Here is a 14,917-nt window from a genome sequence, read left to right as displayed (position 1 = left end):
GCTGTCAACAGCAGTGGGCAGTAACAACCGGCTTTCCATTGGACAGGGTGTGAGGAATGGTTGTTCTGTCCTTTTCAACACATGTAAACAATTGGTGGCAAAACAAGCCTTGCAAGGTGTGACGTAGTGGGGGTACTTGCTGGGCTGTGGTGACCTCTGCTGTCTGGAGCAAGACCCAGCAGGGAAAACCTCACTATGCAAAGGTGATGCCAAACTGGTTGAACCAGACACCCCCCATGGAGAGGAACAAAGGAAGGTGGAGGCTGCCCTGGCTGGGGGGCAGGGCTGGAAGAGGGTGAGTTTAGTTGCGGGCTGGGAGCATGGAGGAGACAGCCTAGGGAAAGGGGCTGGAGTTTAGGGGCCCAGTCTCCCCCATCTCAAGGGGGCCTGAGGCATCCTAGCCCAGCTCTGTGACCAGATTCCATCTGTGCTGTGCTGTATCCTGGAGAGGCAATAAACTTCCTCTATTCCACCGGCTGGTGCAGTCTGTTTGTGCCATTTCGGGGTGCAGGAGACAGGGGACCCCCAACGCGCCGTCACACAAGGATTTGGCTGAGTGGGTGGAGCTGGGATTTCTATTAGCAGACCTCTCTTAACCAGTCTCAGGTAGCTGATGGCACCATGCTCTTTGCTACAGGTTCCTGAGGGCAAGCAAGGAATACTGGAGTCTGTTTTTAATAAGGACTCTCCCTAAATGAGGTGCAAATGAAACACGTGCACATTTTCGTGAGTCACAAAAATGGAATGCTCATGGACAGTATGACCTAAATCAAGTTATAGAGGCACCAGATAGTTTAATCTGTCTGGGATCATACATACCCAATGAAGAGGCTGTTGCAAAAAAATCAGACAATGAGGAACGTCTGTCAGCAGTGGCGTCCCTTACAAAGGTTTGGAAAAAACTGGCGTCTCAGCGTACGAAGGTTTGATGGCAAAGAGCTTAATTTACTCCTAGCAACCTGTGGGTGTGAATCAGGGGAAACTTGCTGCTAAGAGGAATAATGAAGCTTTTGAGATGTGATGCTGGCTAAGACTCTTGCCGACTTTCTGAATGGAAAACACAAATGTGATTGGAGAGACGCTGCCCCTCCTCTTGGAATGATCAGGTGCAGTTATGTCCTTGGGTTATGTCAGGCATAGAGATTAATATAGTGGTCAACAGTGAGTAGATCGGGATCTGCTGGTAGATCTTGGAGCCTCTGACAGGTGATCCTGACTGGTTTGGCCAAGTGGCTGTTATCAAGTGTGGCACTTCAGCTGACCCCCCCACTCCCCCCAACTGCTGCACATCTCCTGCCCTTTGCTTTGGAGCTATCCCATCAGGAGCCTCCTGCTTGCTGTACAGGGCAGGGGAGGGAGAGGACAGCTGATGTCAAGGTTCCCCCTTCTCCCACGCTGTATCCTATCTCCACAGAGCGGAGAGGGGGCACAACAGGACTTGGGAGGGAGTTTGCTGGCTGTTTTTGGGAGTGGTTCAAGGCCAGGACAGGGATGAGCCTGCCTTAGCCCCATTGTACCGCCACATGAGGTCAACAGTGCCCAGCTGGAGCCCACATCCTGAAACCCTACCCCAGTCATAAACCCCCTCCTGCAGCCTTGCATCTAAACGCCTCCCAGAGCCTGCACCTAGAACCCCCTCCAACACCCCAATTGCCTGCAGCTCAGAGCCCCCTCATGCTCCAAATCCCTTAATCCAAAGCCAGAGCCTGCATCCCAACCCTCTGCCCTAGCCTAGTGAAAGGGAGGATGGAGCGAGCAGGGGCGGGGCCTCAGAGAAGGGGCACAAAGGAGGCGGGGCCAGGGGATTTAGGTTTTAGGTAGATCTCGGCTTGCACTTAAATTCAAAAGGTGATCTCATGCATCGAAAGGTTGGAGACCATTCGATTAAAACAACCCTGAGCAAATGATCGTGGAAGGACAGGTGATGGGTCGTCCTGGTGGGGGACGGCCAAGGAGGAGCTGGAAAGAGTCTGTGCTGCAGTTGCTGAGTCTCGAAAGCTACTTAGTGGTTTGATAAAGGCTGCCAAAAGGGCTGCTCTGATGTCACCGATGTTCAGACACAAATAAATGTATCTTGCTGAGTTCTAAAATGGTGTGAACATCAGTGATCCTTGCAGGGTATTTGCTGAGTACATTTTTGTAGCAGAAGATGCTTTTATCTGGCACCAGACACACATCACACAGTGCCAGCTCCTAGGATCATAGCAACTAGCGCTAAATGTCATTTTCAAAAGCCAGTCGCTTGAACAAATATGTAAACAGGCTCCACTCTCCTTGGATGCTCCAGTTCTGCCAGAAGTACAGGTGAGTTGACGTGCTGTGGCCTAGGAACAAGCCCACCCTTTGCGGCTTGACAGCTTTCTTCCCCAAACAGACTCTTTGGAGCTGGGGTTGGGAGAGGTGGAGAAGGGGGCCATCTGCTGTAGAAAATCTGGAGTGCTGTTTGGATTCTTAAAAAGCCCCTTTAGAAGATCCAAGGCAGGCGAGGGACGCGGGGTGGTCGCCAAAGCTCCGGGCGAGGAAGTGATATTACATCGTTCCCTTATAAATTGCCTGACCAGCTTCTGTTCCACAGCAACTGCTTGACGTACCGACGCATCTACCTCCCTCCAAGCAGCCCTGACGACCTCCTAAAACCAGGTCTCTTCAAGGGAACTTACGGGAGCCATGGCCTGGAGATTGTCATGCTGAGTTTTCATGGGAAGAAAGCCAAGGGCACTAAAATAACGGTAAGTGTTTGGTTTTCTCTCTCCTGCCGGTTCCAGCTGCCTTGGAATCAGGATAGTGAAGTGCATACCTAGTGAGAGTCACTGTCCTATGTAGTGGCACTTAGACCACTTACAGCAAGAGATAAGAACAGGGGAGCTCTACAGCCTAAGCTGAGAGCCAGCTGGCTTTATAGCTCAAGCTGTAGAGACCCCAACACTATGCTCCAGAGGTCCCAGGTTCAAATCCATCCGGTGGTGGTTACACAACCCCTCTCTCTTCCCCTTGTGTCGGGAAGTGCATGGGGCAAGGAAAGGATGGGGCTGTGGGTAGGGCCCAAGTCTAGACTTCGAAGACCCAGGTTCCATTACCTGCTTGGCTAGACAGCCTGTATGACCTTGGACAAGTGACTAAGGTCCAGATTCTCAAAGGAGTTTGGGCTCCTAACTTCCATTGACTTTGTTGGGGCTTAAGGGTCTGTAATACGCTGACCTGTGCCTCAGTTTCCTATCTGTAAAATGGGGAAGAAGGGATCTTGCGCAAAAAGGCACCGTCTACGCAGCGCTTTTTTGCCCAAAAACCTCTCGCAAAAAGGATTAGAAGGGAATATGCAAATGAGATTGAGATGCAAACGAGCACTCCATTTGCATTTCCTCTTCTGGAAAAAGTTTGTAGTGTAGCTGTAGCCTGTGAGAATAAGGTGCTCAGCTACTGTGGCCATAGAGGTCAAATAAGTAAGTTGGTGAGGGTATATAATAACTGTCAGAGCTGAACCGATTTACCTTGGAATTGGTAGGAAGAGTTTCATTATCCCCCAGGAAATGATACATGCTCCTACATACTCATTAGTCTGGCTGTTCTCTGCCTTGAGAAAATGCCATCTAGGCGGATAGTCCAATACAAGGATTTTCCAGAGCACTGGACTATCTGTCTTCTACCCGCATAGCTGGGAAACCTTACTGGGCAGAACTTCGGGCGAAATGCTTTTGAATCCGGACTGCCTCCCCTCCACCCCCGGCCCATTCTGTGTGAACATCTGGGTTGCATGCTTCTCGGCGCAGAATCCCTGTATCTGAGATACGCACTCAACCCTGGCAACCATGCACTGAGACCAGGCTGATAAACTTTCTTGCTTACCTCTGTAGGGGAGTGGTCATGATTAAAAGTAACCGTGACACACCCTTTCACCTTGCAGGCCCATCTGTTCTGGTAATGTTTCTGTGGTCAGGTTGTGCTGTGGGGCCATGTCCCAGCTGCAGGAGCAATGCAGGCAGCACTGGGAGCATGGGCTGCTGGGATTTGTGTGGCACCTTTTAATTGACCAGCAGGGGGCGCCGTGGAGGAAACGTTAGCCAGCTGCAGGGGTTCAGGTGCCTTGGGTGTTAGCAGGAGCTCTATCCTGTAGTGCCCTGAAGTGTGGACTTTGTTCCTTTGTTGCTGGTTTGCAGGGAGATCCCAATATCCCAGCTGGCCAGCAGACCGTAGAGATCGACCTGGCACACCCCATCCAGCTCCCTGACATCGAGAACCTGCGTGACTTCAATGAGCTCTCCCGCATCGTGCTGGAGGTGCAGGAGCAGGTGCGCCGGGAGCAGCAGCAGCAGGAGGAGGGGGAAGGGCAGGAGGAAGAGGATGGCCGCCCCTGGCAAGGCGACTTGCAGCAAGCAGCGCAGCCTGCGCAGGAGGACGATGCTGGGGCTGAAGGGACTGAGGCTGCGGGGGCAGTGGCAACTCAGGAGTCAGCACCGACCTCACAGCCCTTCGTGCTGCCTGGGGGAGTCATATCGCGGAATGAGGATTATCCCCGGACCTGCCGGATGTGGTCAGTGAATGTGGTTAATCAGCCTTTCCCAGACACTCTGCCCCCAAGCAAGCAGCTGTGACCTCCAGAAAGAGTCCCTGTTGTTCACGCTGCTCCTTCGTCGCCCTTCCCCTGCCCGGTCGGGACATCCTGCCTGAACCCAATGGGAAAATATTGGGGCTAAAGCCTCAGAGCCTTTACAAACTGAAACCCAGAGCGTGTGCTGTCACCTTGCCCCTCTGCGCTCCCAGTCCTAGCTCAGGCTGCAGCTCTATCTAGTGCTCTCAGCTTTGCTCCCTACCTCCTGGCAGGTAGCTAGCCTGAGGGTTGTGTCCCTGGCTCAGCTCCCCTGCGGATTGTGGCCTGGGGCATAATCTTCCTGCATTTTACCTTTATTGCTTTGGTTTCTCCATGAACCACTTGCCCCTTTTCTCCTTGTTTCTCAGGATCTGCCCTCGCTGGGTTCTCCCTGAGCATCACACCTGCCTCCTGAAACCAGGAGAACGTGCGGACCTTTCCCACGCACTCTGCCTCGGGGCTTGTGCACTGTGGGCCCAAACGTGCAAGGTGCTCTGCACCCTCAATGAACGGGCACTGGGGATACGGAGCACCTCACAGCATGATTGGGTCCTTTATCTTTAGATGGGAGGGTGGAGTGCCCCCCTAAACAAGGGGAGGGGAGAAGAATCTGGATCTAACAGAGGTGCCCCTCAGTCAGACATCTCTGCTAGCTAACTCGCCACATGTCGCTCCAGGAATCCACAAAAGCCCCGTTCCCAACAAGGAGCGACGCTTTGCTCAGCTGTGTCCTTCCTGCCACGTGCTAAGGCTGTGACGTGGTCACGCAGGTCTCGTGTCCCAGGCAGCCTATCCATTTTCATCTAGTTTGGTTTGATCCTCCCAACCGAAGGCAAATCCTTGCATGCCCAGCTGCAGGCATTTTAGGTTAGCGCCTATGTACTGTCCCTTAGCCCAATCAGCTACGGTAGCTGCACTTAGAGTAGGTGAGTGTCCGTAGCATTGTGTTCTCATGTGTTCTCAAGAGACCTCAGGAGGTCATCAAGTGCAGCCCCTTGCCCAAAGCAGGACCAATCCCAACTAAACCATCCCAGCCAGGGCTTTGTCAAGCAGGGACTTAAAAACCTCTAGGGATGGAGATAGAATTAGTGGCACTTCATGCTGCAGGGCATGAGCCAATTGCTTCCAAGTCAGCAGGTAAAACTCTCCTTTTGTGGAGCATGGCACAATGCTCAGGTGCATTCTGGGAACATTTGTCCTTCCCAGGAGCGCCCAAGGCCGGCTGCAGCAGCTGGCACCCCAGGCAGAAGGCGTGATCAGCGCCCCTGCCTGCATGGCCATCAATGGCCGTGACGTCATGATCGGGCTCCCTGGCACCCCGTGGCGGCATCATCGGGCACCCGGGCCAGCAGCACCCCAGGCAACTGCCTAAGTTGCCTAGGCTCACAGGCCACCCGTGGTCCATCCTGTGAACTATCTAGTCCTGGTTGTGCATAGCTGGTCTAGGTGGATCTCCTCAAGTTGGCTCTGGTACAGTAAGTCCTATCTTAATCCATCACAGTGATTCAATCAGAGGCTTTCATGGGTGTGTTTTGTTTTTTTTTTCTTTTGCTTCTCTCCCTCTCTGTAGTTTCTACGGCACGGGGCTCATTGCTGGACACGGGTTCACCAGCCCGGAGCGAACGCCCGGCATCTTCATTCTCTTTGACGACGATCGCTTCGGGTTCATCTGGCTGGAGCTGAAATCCTTCAGCCTCTACAGCAGGATCAAGGTCTCTTTCCAGAATGCCGAGGCCCCGTCCCGAGAGGCCTTCGACGAAATGCTCAAAAACATTCAATCCATGACAACTTGACAGGCGGCCCTGGGGGACAGAGGAGGGATTACGAAGAAGGCTTCTGCTCTCTCCTGCCAAGACAGGACCCCTGCCTGTGGTACCTCTGAACAAAAGCATGCACTTTTCAAAAAGGCCTTTTTGCCAAAATCTACACATCCCTCTTAGAATATAAACCGAATCCCCATATTGCTCCCTGGCAGTACTTTCTATATAGTGTGCGACACGGCTCTGCCTAATGGAGGAACCAGGAGAGAAATGAGCGTGCTAGCGTTTTGAATACAATGTAGCAGAGCAAAATTCCTTAGAGGCCAACGTCAAGGACCATGTAAATAATCAATATAGCAGATAAATAATATATAGAGGTGCTCTCTGCTCTTGCCACTGCTAGCATATCCCTGCAGAAGACAAACCCTTCAGGGAGATGGTGTTGCATCTTTCCTGCACACCAGCCCAATCTAGTAATTGGAAGACTCAATTACCCCGCAAAGCTCAACATCCCCACTTGAAAATGTGCTGGCAATTTATTGCATGGCTCAAAAGTGACCAGTGTGCATTTTGCCCCCCTCGAGAGACCTTCCTCGCAGTGCAGCCTGGATGGAAACATAGACCTGAGGTAGCTCAGCTGTGGATTGGGAATCAGTGGGTTTCAACAATGAGAGGATTTCCACTGCAAGCAGCTCCACACGTACCCTGGGGCTGCCTTCCACAGCGCTCAGCCCCTGTGGGACTCGAGTCTGAGTCTGGCTATAGGGACCCAGTATTGAACTCCAGATGAAACCCGTTCAGATTGGAGGAGAGTCTTCTGCAGTTCTAACTCATTAGATGAGGGATTTTTTTTTTTTAAAAGATTGAAAGTTCTCATTTTAAATAACAAACTCAAAATATGGGAAGCTAGTGACCTTCCCTTCAGCACGCTCGCTGGAGGGCAGCCGCTGTGAAATGTAATTTTGGGGTATGCTGCTGCCTACGCTGGGCTATTCTGGTCTCACGTTTCCCCCTGGGCAGTGTAAAGGAGACAGCAATTCCGTGGGGCTGTAGTGCATTCTGGTACACCTCAGTGGCTTTTCTGACCTGTGTGGGGAACGTTTTGTTTCTTTTTCAATGGCCCCTGTAGATTTGTCTCTGTCTTCCCTGTCTTGCAAGGGTTTTTTATTCTTCTTTCCGCTCCCTAACACACGTCTCTTCTACTGACAACACTACTGTACTGCTATCCCAGAAAGCTTTTGCTTGTAATTTCCCGTAGCTACTCTATAACGTAGCCTCCTGAGCGCTGCTGGAAGGTGCGGGTAGGTGGGAAGGGAAGGAGCCCAGAAGTCCACCCAGAATCTCCTACTTGGCAGTGCACTGCTCCAGAAGCAAAGGAGCTATGTGCCTGGGAGACTTATAAAAGTGAATGGGAGGTAACTGTAGGTCAGGCAGTAGGTATCTGTGCAGCAGAGCGATTGTGCTTCTTGTCCACTTGAATTGCTCGTTTTCCAGCCATTTTTATTGTCCTTCGTCTCCGGTAGGAAGAGATGCAGGAATCCTCGCCTGCCCAAAGCATAAGGAATTGAGGTGTGAGTACATCAAGGAGACTGCCTTCCTTTTCCGCTTTCTTCCATCTCTATGCACTAAGCCTGGGATCAGTGGCTGGGAAATCCGCAGCTGATGCATATCTCTGTGCCTTTCTAACATCTCCCCTGCTATTACCACCTAGCGATTGAGGAAGATGCTTCCCTACCAGCTTGTTTTGGGGGCAGGTTGTGTGGTCTGGGTAGTTATAAGGAGAGGCTGGACTCCAAGTGATCTGTGTCCTTTGTTCCAGTCCCTTTTGCAGAAGAGGAAGAGAGTTAGACTGCCTCTTTCAGCCCCCGTCGGGGTGCTGCCATCCGTGGGACGACTCCTTGTCTCTCAAGTTCTCCCCTTTTCCACTTCGGCCCCTCCAGGCCTCTGTCTAAGCAGCAATCCACGTGCAGTGGGGTGGGATGATTTTTGCTTCTTTCCTGGGAAAGACGAGCTGGCTGGCTGACGTCACTGATCACAGGAAACGTGTTCCCTCCTGTTGCAGTTTTGCTGCCGCTGCCGCAGCCTTCATGTCGTTCTCCTTCCTGAACTGCATGCGAACGGGGTGTCCCTGGAGGCTCGGAGCAGCAGGTTGTCACTCATGGGACGGTCAAGTTGCATGATTCTGAGTGGATCAGACAGCAATTCTGGGAACTTCTTTCCCTTCCTAGCCAGTTGTCCCTAGCATGAAACACTCCTCGTTTACATCGGGGCGAGAGGGCCCTGGAATATTAATAGTGTTTGGTTGGGTAAGTTCTATAATGAGGCAGGTTCAGTGTAGTTCCTTAGATGTGGGTGTGGGGTGTGCCTCTTGCTATCCTGGCAGGAGGAAGCGCTAGCTTTCATCTCACCTTGATAAGTCATGGAATGCTAGCAGGGGGTGTGTTTCTCTGGTCATTGGTGCATGGGCTTAATGGTATGGGCTCAGGCTAAAACCAGGCTCCTCAACCTTAGCTCTGGATTTCCTTTTTGTCCTTCCCACTGGACACTTGGTGCTGCACTTGTGCAAACGCACAAGCAAAACCCCCCAAAGCATGGCTATTGCAAGTTGTCTGCAGGTGTGAGCGGTCTGAGCAGCCATTTGCGGATATAATTTCAAAGGCAAATGTGTCCATCGTGACCCTAATTTGCATATGCAAATTAAAAATCTGGCCCTTAAAATTTTGTCAGACTCCCATGAATTGTTTTTACAGAAGCTCTTAAAAATGAGCCTGCATTCCATGTAGTGTGGACACTTGACCTGAGAGACTCCTGACTCCTTTGGCATTAGTGTCAATCACGTCAATACAAACCTAGCCCCATACACTGAGATTGGCTAGAGAGTCAGTGAAACACGTCCCTCGTGCGGTAGGTACCCCGGTGGGAGAAAGTGTAAAGGTAACGGGTGCACTAACATTTACTAAAATGGTGCTGTGGGGCATGATTGCTGCTTAGGCTGCCCTGTAGTTCTCAATGTGCCCGAGAAGTGGGATGGCGGGCAGGGAGGTATCTTTGCTTTTGCAACCCTGTGGCCCAGGACATCATGCAGTGAAGACAGGAGCTTTTCACAAATAGTCGTGATGCTTGTGACGGAGCCCTCTCGGTAAGCTGTCAGCACATGCCCAGCAGTGACTGATGTCCAGACTGGCACAATGCCCCCTGCTTGGAACAGGTCTCGATATAACATTTTAATGGCAGCTTTAGATTCTTCCATGGATGCCCCTGGAGCTGCAGCTATGCAGCTGGCCAGCTCATACCCCAGTGAGAGGGCTGTGCAGAGACCTGCGTGTGCTGCAGCAGCTTGTCAGACTGCCCCGCCCTTTTTAGAAGCTCCTCTCACTTAGTCTGTGTCTGAATGTGCCAGGTTGGAACTGCCCATACTTGGTGGATTTTATTCTTTCCCTGGGGAAGAGACAGCCCAAATTCTAGTCACTATCTCAATTAAAGCCCGTTAAGTTTGACATTTCAGAAGTGAATCCCCTTTGATCTGGCCCATGTGCAGGGAAAGTTGGCAGAGGTCCGACGCCGTAGGAACTGATACTTTACACTCGGGAGCAGTGGCCTAGGCTACAGCCCGTGCGGGGGCTTTGTACCAAGGCGTTTTGCAGGGGAAGGTAGAATAAAGGAATGCTGTTGTAAGGAGGTGGACTTACCCGCTCTCAGAGCCAGGCTGCAGAGCAGGAGAAAGGGACGGCGTTTCGTAGACTATAAAACAATAAATCGGCAGGTTCAGCAGTGTAGTCTCATTGGTGGGGTGGCTATTTTAAGCAGTGTCTTGCCAGTCATGAAGGAGTTGGGTGACAGATATAGTTCCTGCTCCGATTCCAGCGTGTGCAAGCAATGTGTCAGAGGTATAGCATGGCTGTACTAACATGCAGGCTGTAACATGCCCTGGTTTTCTATCGTATATCCTGCCAGTTTCCTGAGCCCAACTGGCAACTTGGTGGCATTTTCAGTGACTAATCTCCCTGGAGAATGTCACTTATTGCAGAGTGTGGGAAGCCACAACCGAACACGGCTGTTGTTCCTGGCAAACGGAGTTTCTCCTTAGAGTGGATGCTTTCTGCAGTGAGATCTGCCCCCCAACTTTCAGCAGAGGGTGGTGACATCTGCATTGGCTAAACTGACACATGGATCAATAGTGTAGTGTCAGGTAAATGGAATTGACCCCCTTCTCGTTTGGGGAACATAAGAACGGCCAGACTGGGTCAGACCAACGGTCCATCTAGCCTAGTATCCTGTCTGCTGACAGTAGCCAATGCCAGATGCCCCAAAGGAAGGGAACACAACAGGTCCCTCCCCTGTTACCTACCCCCAGAGAAACAGGCTAGGGACACCATTCCTACCCATTCTAGTTAATAGCCATTGATGGACCTAATCTCCATGAATCTATCTAGCTCTCTTTTGAACCCTGTTAAAGTTCTAGCCTTCACCACATCCTCTGGCAAGGAGTTCCACAGGTTGACTGTGAGCTGTGTGAAGAAAAACTTCCTTTTGTTTGTATTAAACCTGCTGCCCATTAATTTCATTTGGTGACCCTTAGTTCTTATAATGTGGCGTAAGGATGTTAAATTGCAGTTATCTGCCTAATCATGTAGTCGATACAATTTGTATCGTCTACACGATCAGTCGATAAGGACCGCTCTGCAGAGCCGCAGCAGGGGTAGCTCTGGGAGCCAGCTTGAGCCAGCTCCAGGAGCCACCCATGCTGCAGCTCTGCATATTGAATGTAGTACGAGCTGCTAGGCTCTTATTACATTTAAATTCAGAGGTGCAGCATCGCGGACCAGCACAAGCTGGGACTGCTCGGTCCTGGCTCTCGCTGAGTCTAGCAGCCCCTGTTCGTTGCGGCCAGCCCTGTCTGCCGTGAACAGGAGCTGGTGCCAGAGCAGGGCCACTGAACAGGGGCTCCTTAGCGGCAGCAGCCTTTACAGCAGCCTCCCCTCTCTGTCCTCCCCCTCCCACCGTCTCTGATAGAGGCAGCAGAGGGGACAGGCAGTACCGTGGAGACGGTGCTGAGGGGAGCCGGCTCTTAAGCTCTTAATCCGGATCAAGGCAATATTTTACTCTGCACTTCTCTAGCACCTCCAAGCCAGTGACCGCCAAGTATTTAGCAAAAACCGAGGGCTGCAGCTGAGAGCCCTCTGTGCTCGGAGGGGACCGATCCAAAGCCCAGTGGAGTCAACGGAAAGACTCTTCTTGACTTCAGTGGATTTTGAAGCAGGCCCAGAATGCTTGCCGTGTTGGGCCGTGTCTGTGTGACTCCAGATGCCTCCATTAACCCTTCTGCCTCGCCAGGGGAGCTTGTATGAAAGCAGGTTGGTAGCTATGGCAGGTAGCACAGGAGGACGTCTTGGGGGTGTCTGAGTCTGCAGGTGGTGGGGCGGGGGAGTGAGTGTTCTGTGTTCGTACAGCACAGAACACAGTGGGGTCCTGCTCCCAGAATGGGGCCGTGGTAGTGCCAATACTTGTGCTGCAGGGGCGTAGTGAAGGTTGGTGTGGGGCTGCGAGCTGGGGGAGGTGGCTAATGGTGGTATGCATCGCAAGCCTGACTCCTGGCATGGGACGGCTGATGGGAGGGGGGGGGCGCCTCCTGGAGGTTAGTTGAAGAATTGTCCCAGGTTGGGGGCGGTCCCATGCTCTCAGGCTCTGTGTTCCTCTGGAGTGAAGGCTCTTGTCATTGGGAGGAGCAGCGGCTTCCCAGAGTGGAATCTGCCTATCAGAGGTGGCCTGAGATGAGGAGCCATCTGGTGGAGTCTGTATCTTCTAGCGTGCAATAGTTCCCACCGCTTTGGGGGCATCACCATTTCCTAGTGCTCCCGGGCTGTCCTAGGAGTGTGTGTCCCTGCACACATCTCTTTGAGTGTCGTTCCCCCTCCCCCGCCCGTCTTCTCAAACAGTGAAAAGTCTTTGGGGAAAGAGCCCTGGTCAGTCTGGGTCTAGGGATGCTCTGCTGGCCATAGTGCCAAGGAATATATAAGCCAACCCCCTGCCGTCTGCATTTCAACCTGACCCCCTGGACAATCCATGGTTCAGCATCTTCTAACAGGTGTTTCCATGCAAGGACGCATAGGGCGTTGAACCAGTTAACCGACTAAGCAGTGCCTGGGTTGGGGACCACTCCAGCTGGAGCAGCCCCACACTAGGGCTGGCTGCTGGCTCCCAGCCACCGCTGGAGCAGCCTCTGTCCACCGTGAGGCCCTCTGCAGGGCTGCAGCAGCCCCCTGCCCGAGGCATGTGGGTAGCTACTCCAACCCTCACCAGTTACTGGTTAACCTTTCGCACCCCTACTCGGCCGCTATGACCTACCTGACAGGACTTCCCACTGGTCCAGGAGGTTTTTGACAGTCCAGATTTGTAAAGTTCTGTTTCCTGAGGGGGAATGCAAATGTGTAATTTTGGGTATCCCCTTTCCCCTGCGGTTCTTACAGTGCAGATACAGCAATTCTGTCACGAGGTATTAAGGGAAGGGATTAGCTCCATAGGAAATAATAATGGGGAAAGAAAGTAACTGTGGAGAAGCCTCGCTGTGGAGAAGCAAACAGCCAGGGAAACATAAAACCAGCTCAATATTTAATTTCCTAGGATGATTCTTTTAATTTCAATAGTTTTTTATTTAAAACGAGTCACTGAGCATAATGCAAGTGCTGGCTTCACATGCTGGAATGGGGCTGTTTGGTCTCCAGTTGCTAGCTTAGAAGATAATATATAAGTTTGTGTGTATAGATGGCTGCTCACGTGGCCAAACTTTTTGTTGTTGTGTCCAGCTGCCAAAAGATTGCATGTTGGTGATTGTGATCCAGGACAGACACAGCGGAGCATACAACATACTTGAGCTCTGTCTGGAATGGAAGAATGAGGTAACTTATATAAATGTGAGTGCTGCTGATTTTTTTTTTGCGTGTTAAATTAAAATGTGTATTGTGGGTGTGGGTGTGTTCTGTTTGGGTTACACTCTAATTTTCAGTCTTCAAGAGGGAAAAGGGCACTTAGATAAGTTGTGTTCATTTGCTTTATCAAAGCAACATGGCCTTTGTTGGTTGCTACCCCTCTTCCCCCTTCCTTCCTCTAAATAGTTTCTCCCTAATCCAACTTGTTTCATTCACTAACAATTTCATATGGCACGGACGATAGCAGTGGTGGGCAGCCTGTGACCTGAGGGCCACATACTATCCATTGGGGCTCCGTGTATGACCTGTTAGACATTTTGTACCGTTGTCACCATGCAGGGTTACCAGATGCCACTGGCTTCCGTCTGCCTTCCAGTATTACTAGCGTGACATGCATGTAAAGCAGGGGTGGGCAAAAGGGTCTCCACGGGCCAGATGCGGCCCACCATGCTTGTTGATCTGGCCCACGAAGGCCCTGCCGCTCCCTTGCCGCCAGGCCAGTTAAGGCCGCGGGACATGCATGAAGTTTCCTCTGCCCTGCCTGGAGCATGCGGCGCTTAGAAGCACCCCCCCACTCCTGGCAGGGGGAGAAAAGACTTCACGTGCTCCCCCACCCCCAAGCCTTGATTGGCCTGAAGGGAGAGCGCACGAAGTCTCCTCCCGCTGCCAGGGGCATAGATGCCTAGGGGGAACCTCTGGGGGGAGAGGGAGGGACAAGGACTTCACAAGCTTCCCCACCCCCAAACCAATCATGGTTTGTGGGTGGGAAAACAGGGAAGTATTCTGGCCCCTCCCCTTCTGTGTGAGGCCCCGCCCCTTCCAGTGTGGCCCAGGGCCACTTCGTGGTCCCTGGCAAAAAATAACTGCCTGCCCCAATGTAAAGCAAGGGCTGGTGAAGTGAGGTGGGTGCTGATTGCACACAACATTGGCTGTGAGCCGTGCGCTCCCTCTGCAGCCAACCAAAGCGCTGCTACGGCTCGATTGGCAACCCCCGCAAATGCAAGAAAATTACTCTATCCCAGGAGCCTGTCTTGGTTACAACAATCTGCGGGCCCCTGAGATGGAGGAAGGCCACTCGTGTGACTAGGTTGCCCATAGCTGGACTCTAGTCTCCACTTAGCCTTTTGGAGTGTGAAGTCCAAGTCGGGTGTCAACGCCATAATCTTCTTAAACGTCACGTAACGTGCCATGTGCATCCTTTGGCACCACACAGATGTGCCCACTATCTGCCTTCAATAGTAGCAGAGGGGTAGGAGAGAAACTTGATTTGTGAAATGCTGCTTGATTCTCCCTTTTTGGCATGTAAGCCTCTACTACGACAAACGTTAACACAGAGAATCAGAGCCATAGTTTAGACCCGCCTGTCCCAGTTTGTGTCCTTTGCCGGGGAGGAGGGATTTTTGCCGCTGCTTGTATTTGGTTTGGGGAGGGAAAGGGCTGGTTCTGCAAAAGACAGCAGTGATTTTTTGCAGGACTTGCCCGCTGCATCCCAGGTGTTGGGTAGAAAGCTGTGTGAACAAAGCGTGTGACTTTTACACCGATCTTGATTACCCAAGGAGCCTTTTCCAATTTAAAATAATAAAAACAAAAGTTTTGTGAACTTAGCCTTGTCTGTTGTTTTTCCATTAAAAAATGTGCCTGTTAAC

At 51.8% G+C, this 14,917-nt stretch overlaps 1 protein-coding gene across 2 annotated transcripts in view; it reads left to right on the top strand.

The window, feature by feature from the left end:
* The window catches only part of FBXO31 (F-box protein 31), a 50,527-nt gene extending 35,652 nt beyond the window's left edge, over positions 1-14,875 (top strand). For both annotated transcript variants that reach the window (XM_075939931.2, XM_075939930.2), the window contains 3 exons: positions 2,576-2,729; positions 4,155-4,528; positions 6,156-14,875. In XM_075939931.2, coding sequence (XP_075796046.2) covers positions 2,576-2,729; positions 4,155-4,528; positions 6,156-6,378 — 751 coding nt within the window. In that variant the 3' untranslated portion in view covers positions 6,379-14,875. The remainder of the gene's footprint in view (positions 1-2,575; positions 2,730-4,154; positions 4,529-6,155) is intronic.
* The last annotated feature ends 42 nt before the right edge of the window (positions 14,876-14,917 follow it).

The sequence above is a fragment of the Pelodiscus sinensis genome, chromosome 12, assembly GCF_052426305.1.
Source record: "Pelodiscus sinensis isolate ZL-2025 chromosome 12, ASM5242630v1, whole genome shotgun sequence".
Classification (NCBI taxonomy): Eukaryota; Metazoa; Chordata; order Testudines; family Trionychidae; genus Pelodiscus; species Pelodiscus sinensis.
The sequence above is the reverse complement of the archived record's forward strand: the minus strand, read 5'-3'. Positions and strand labels throughout refer to the sequence as shown.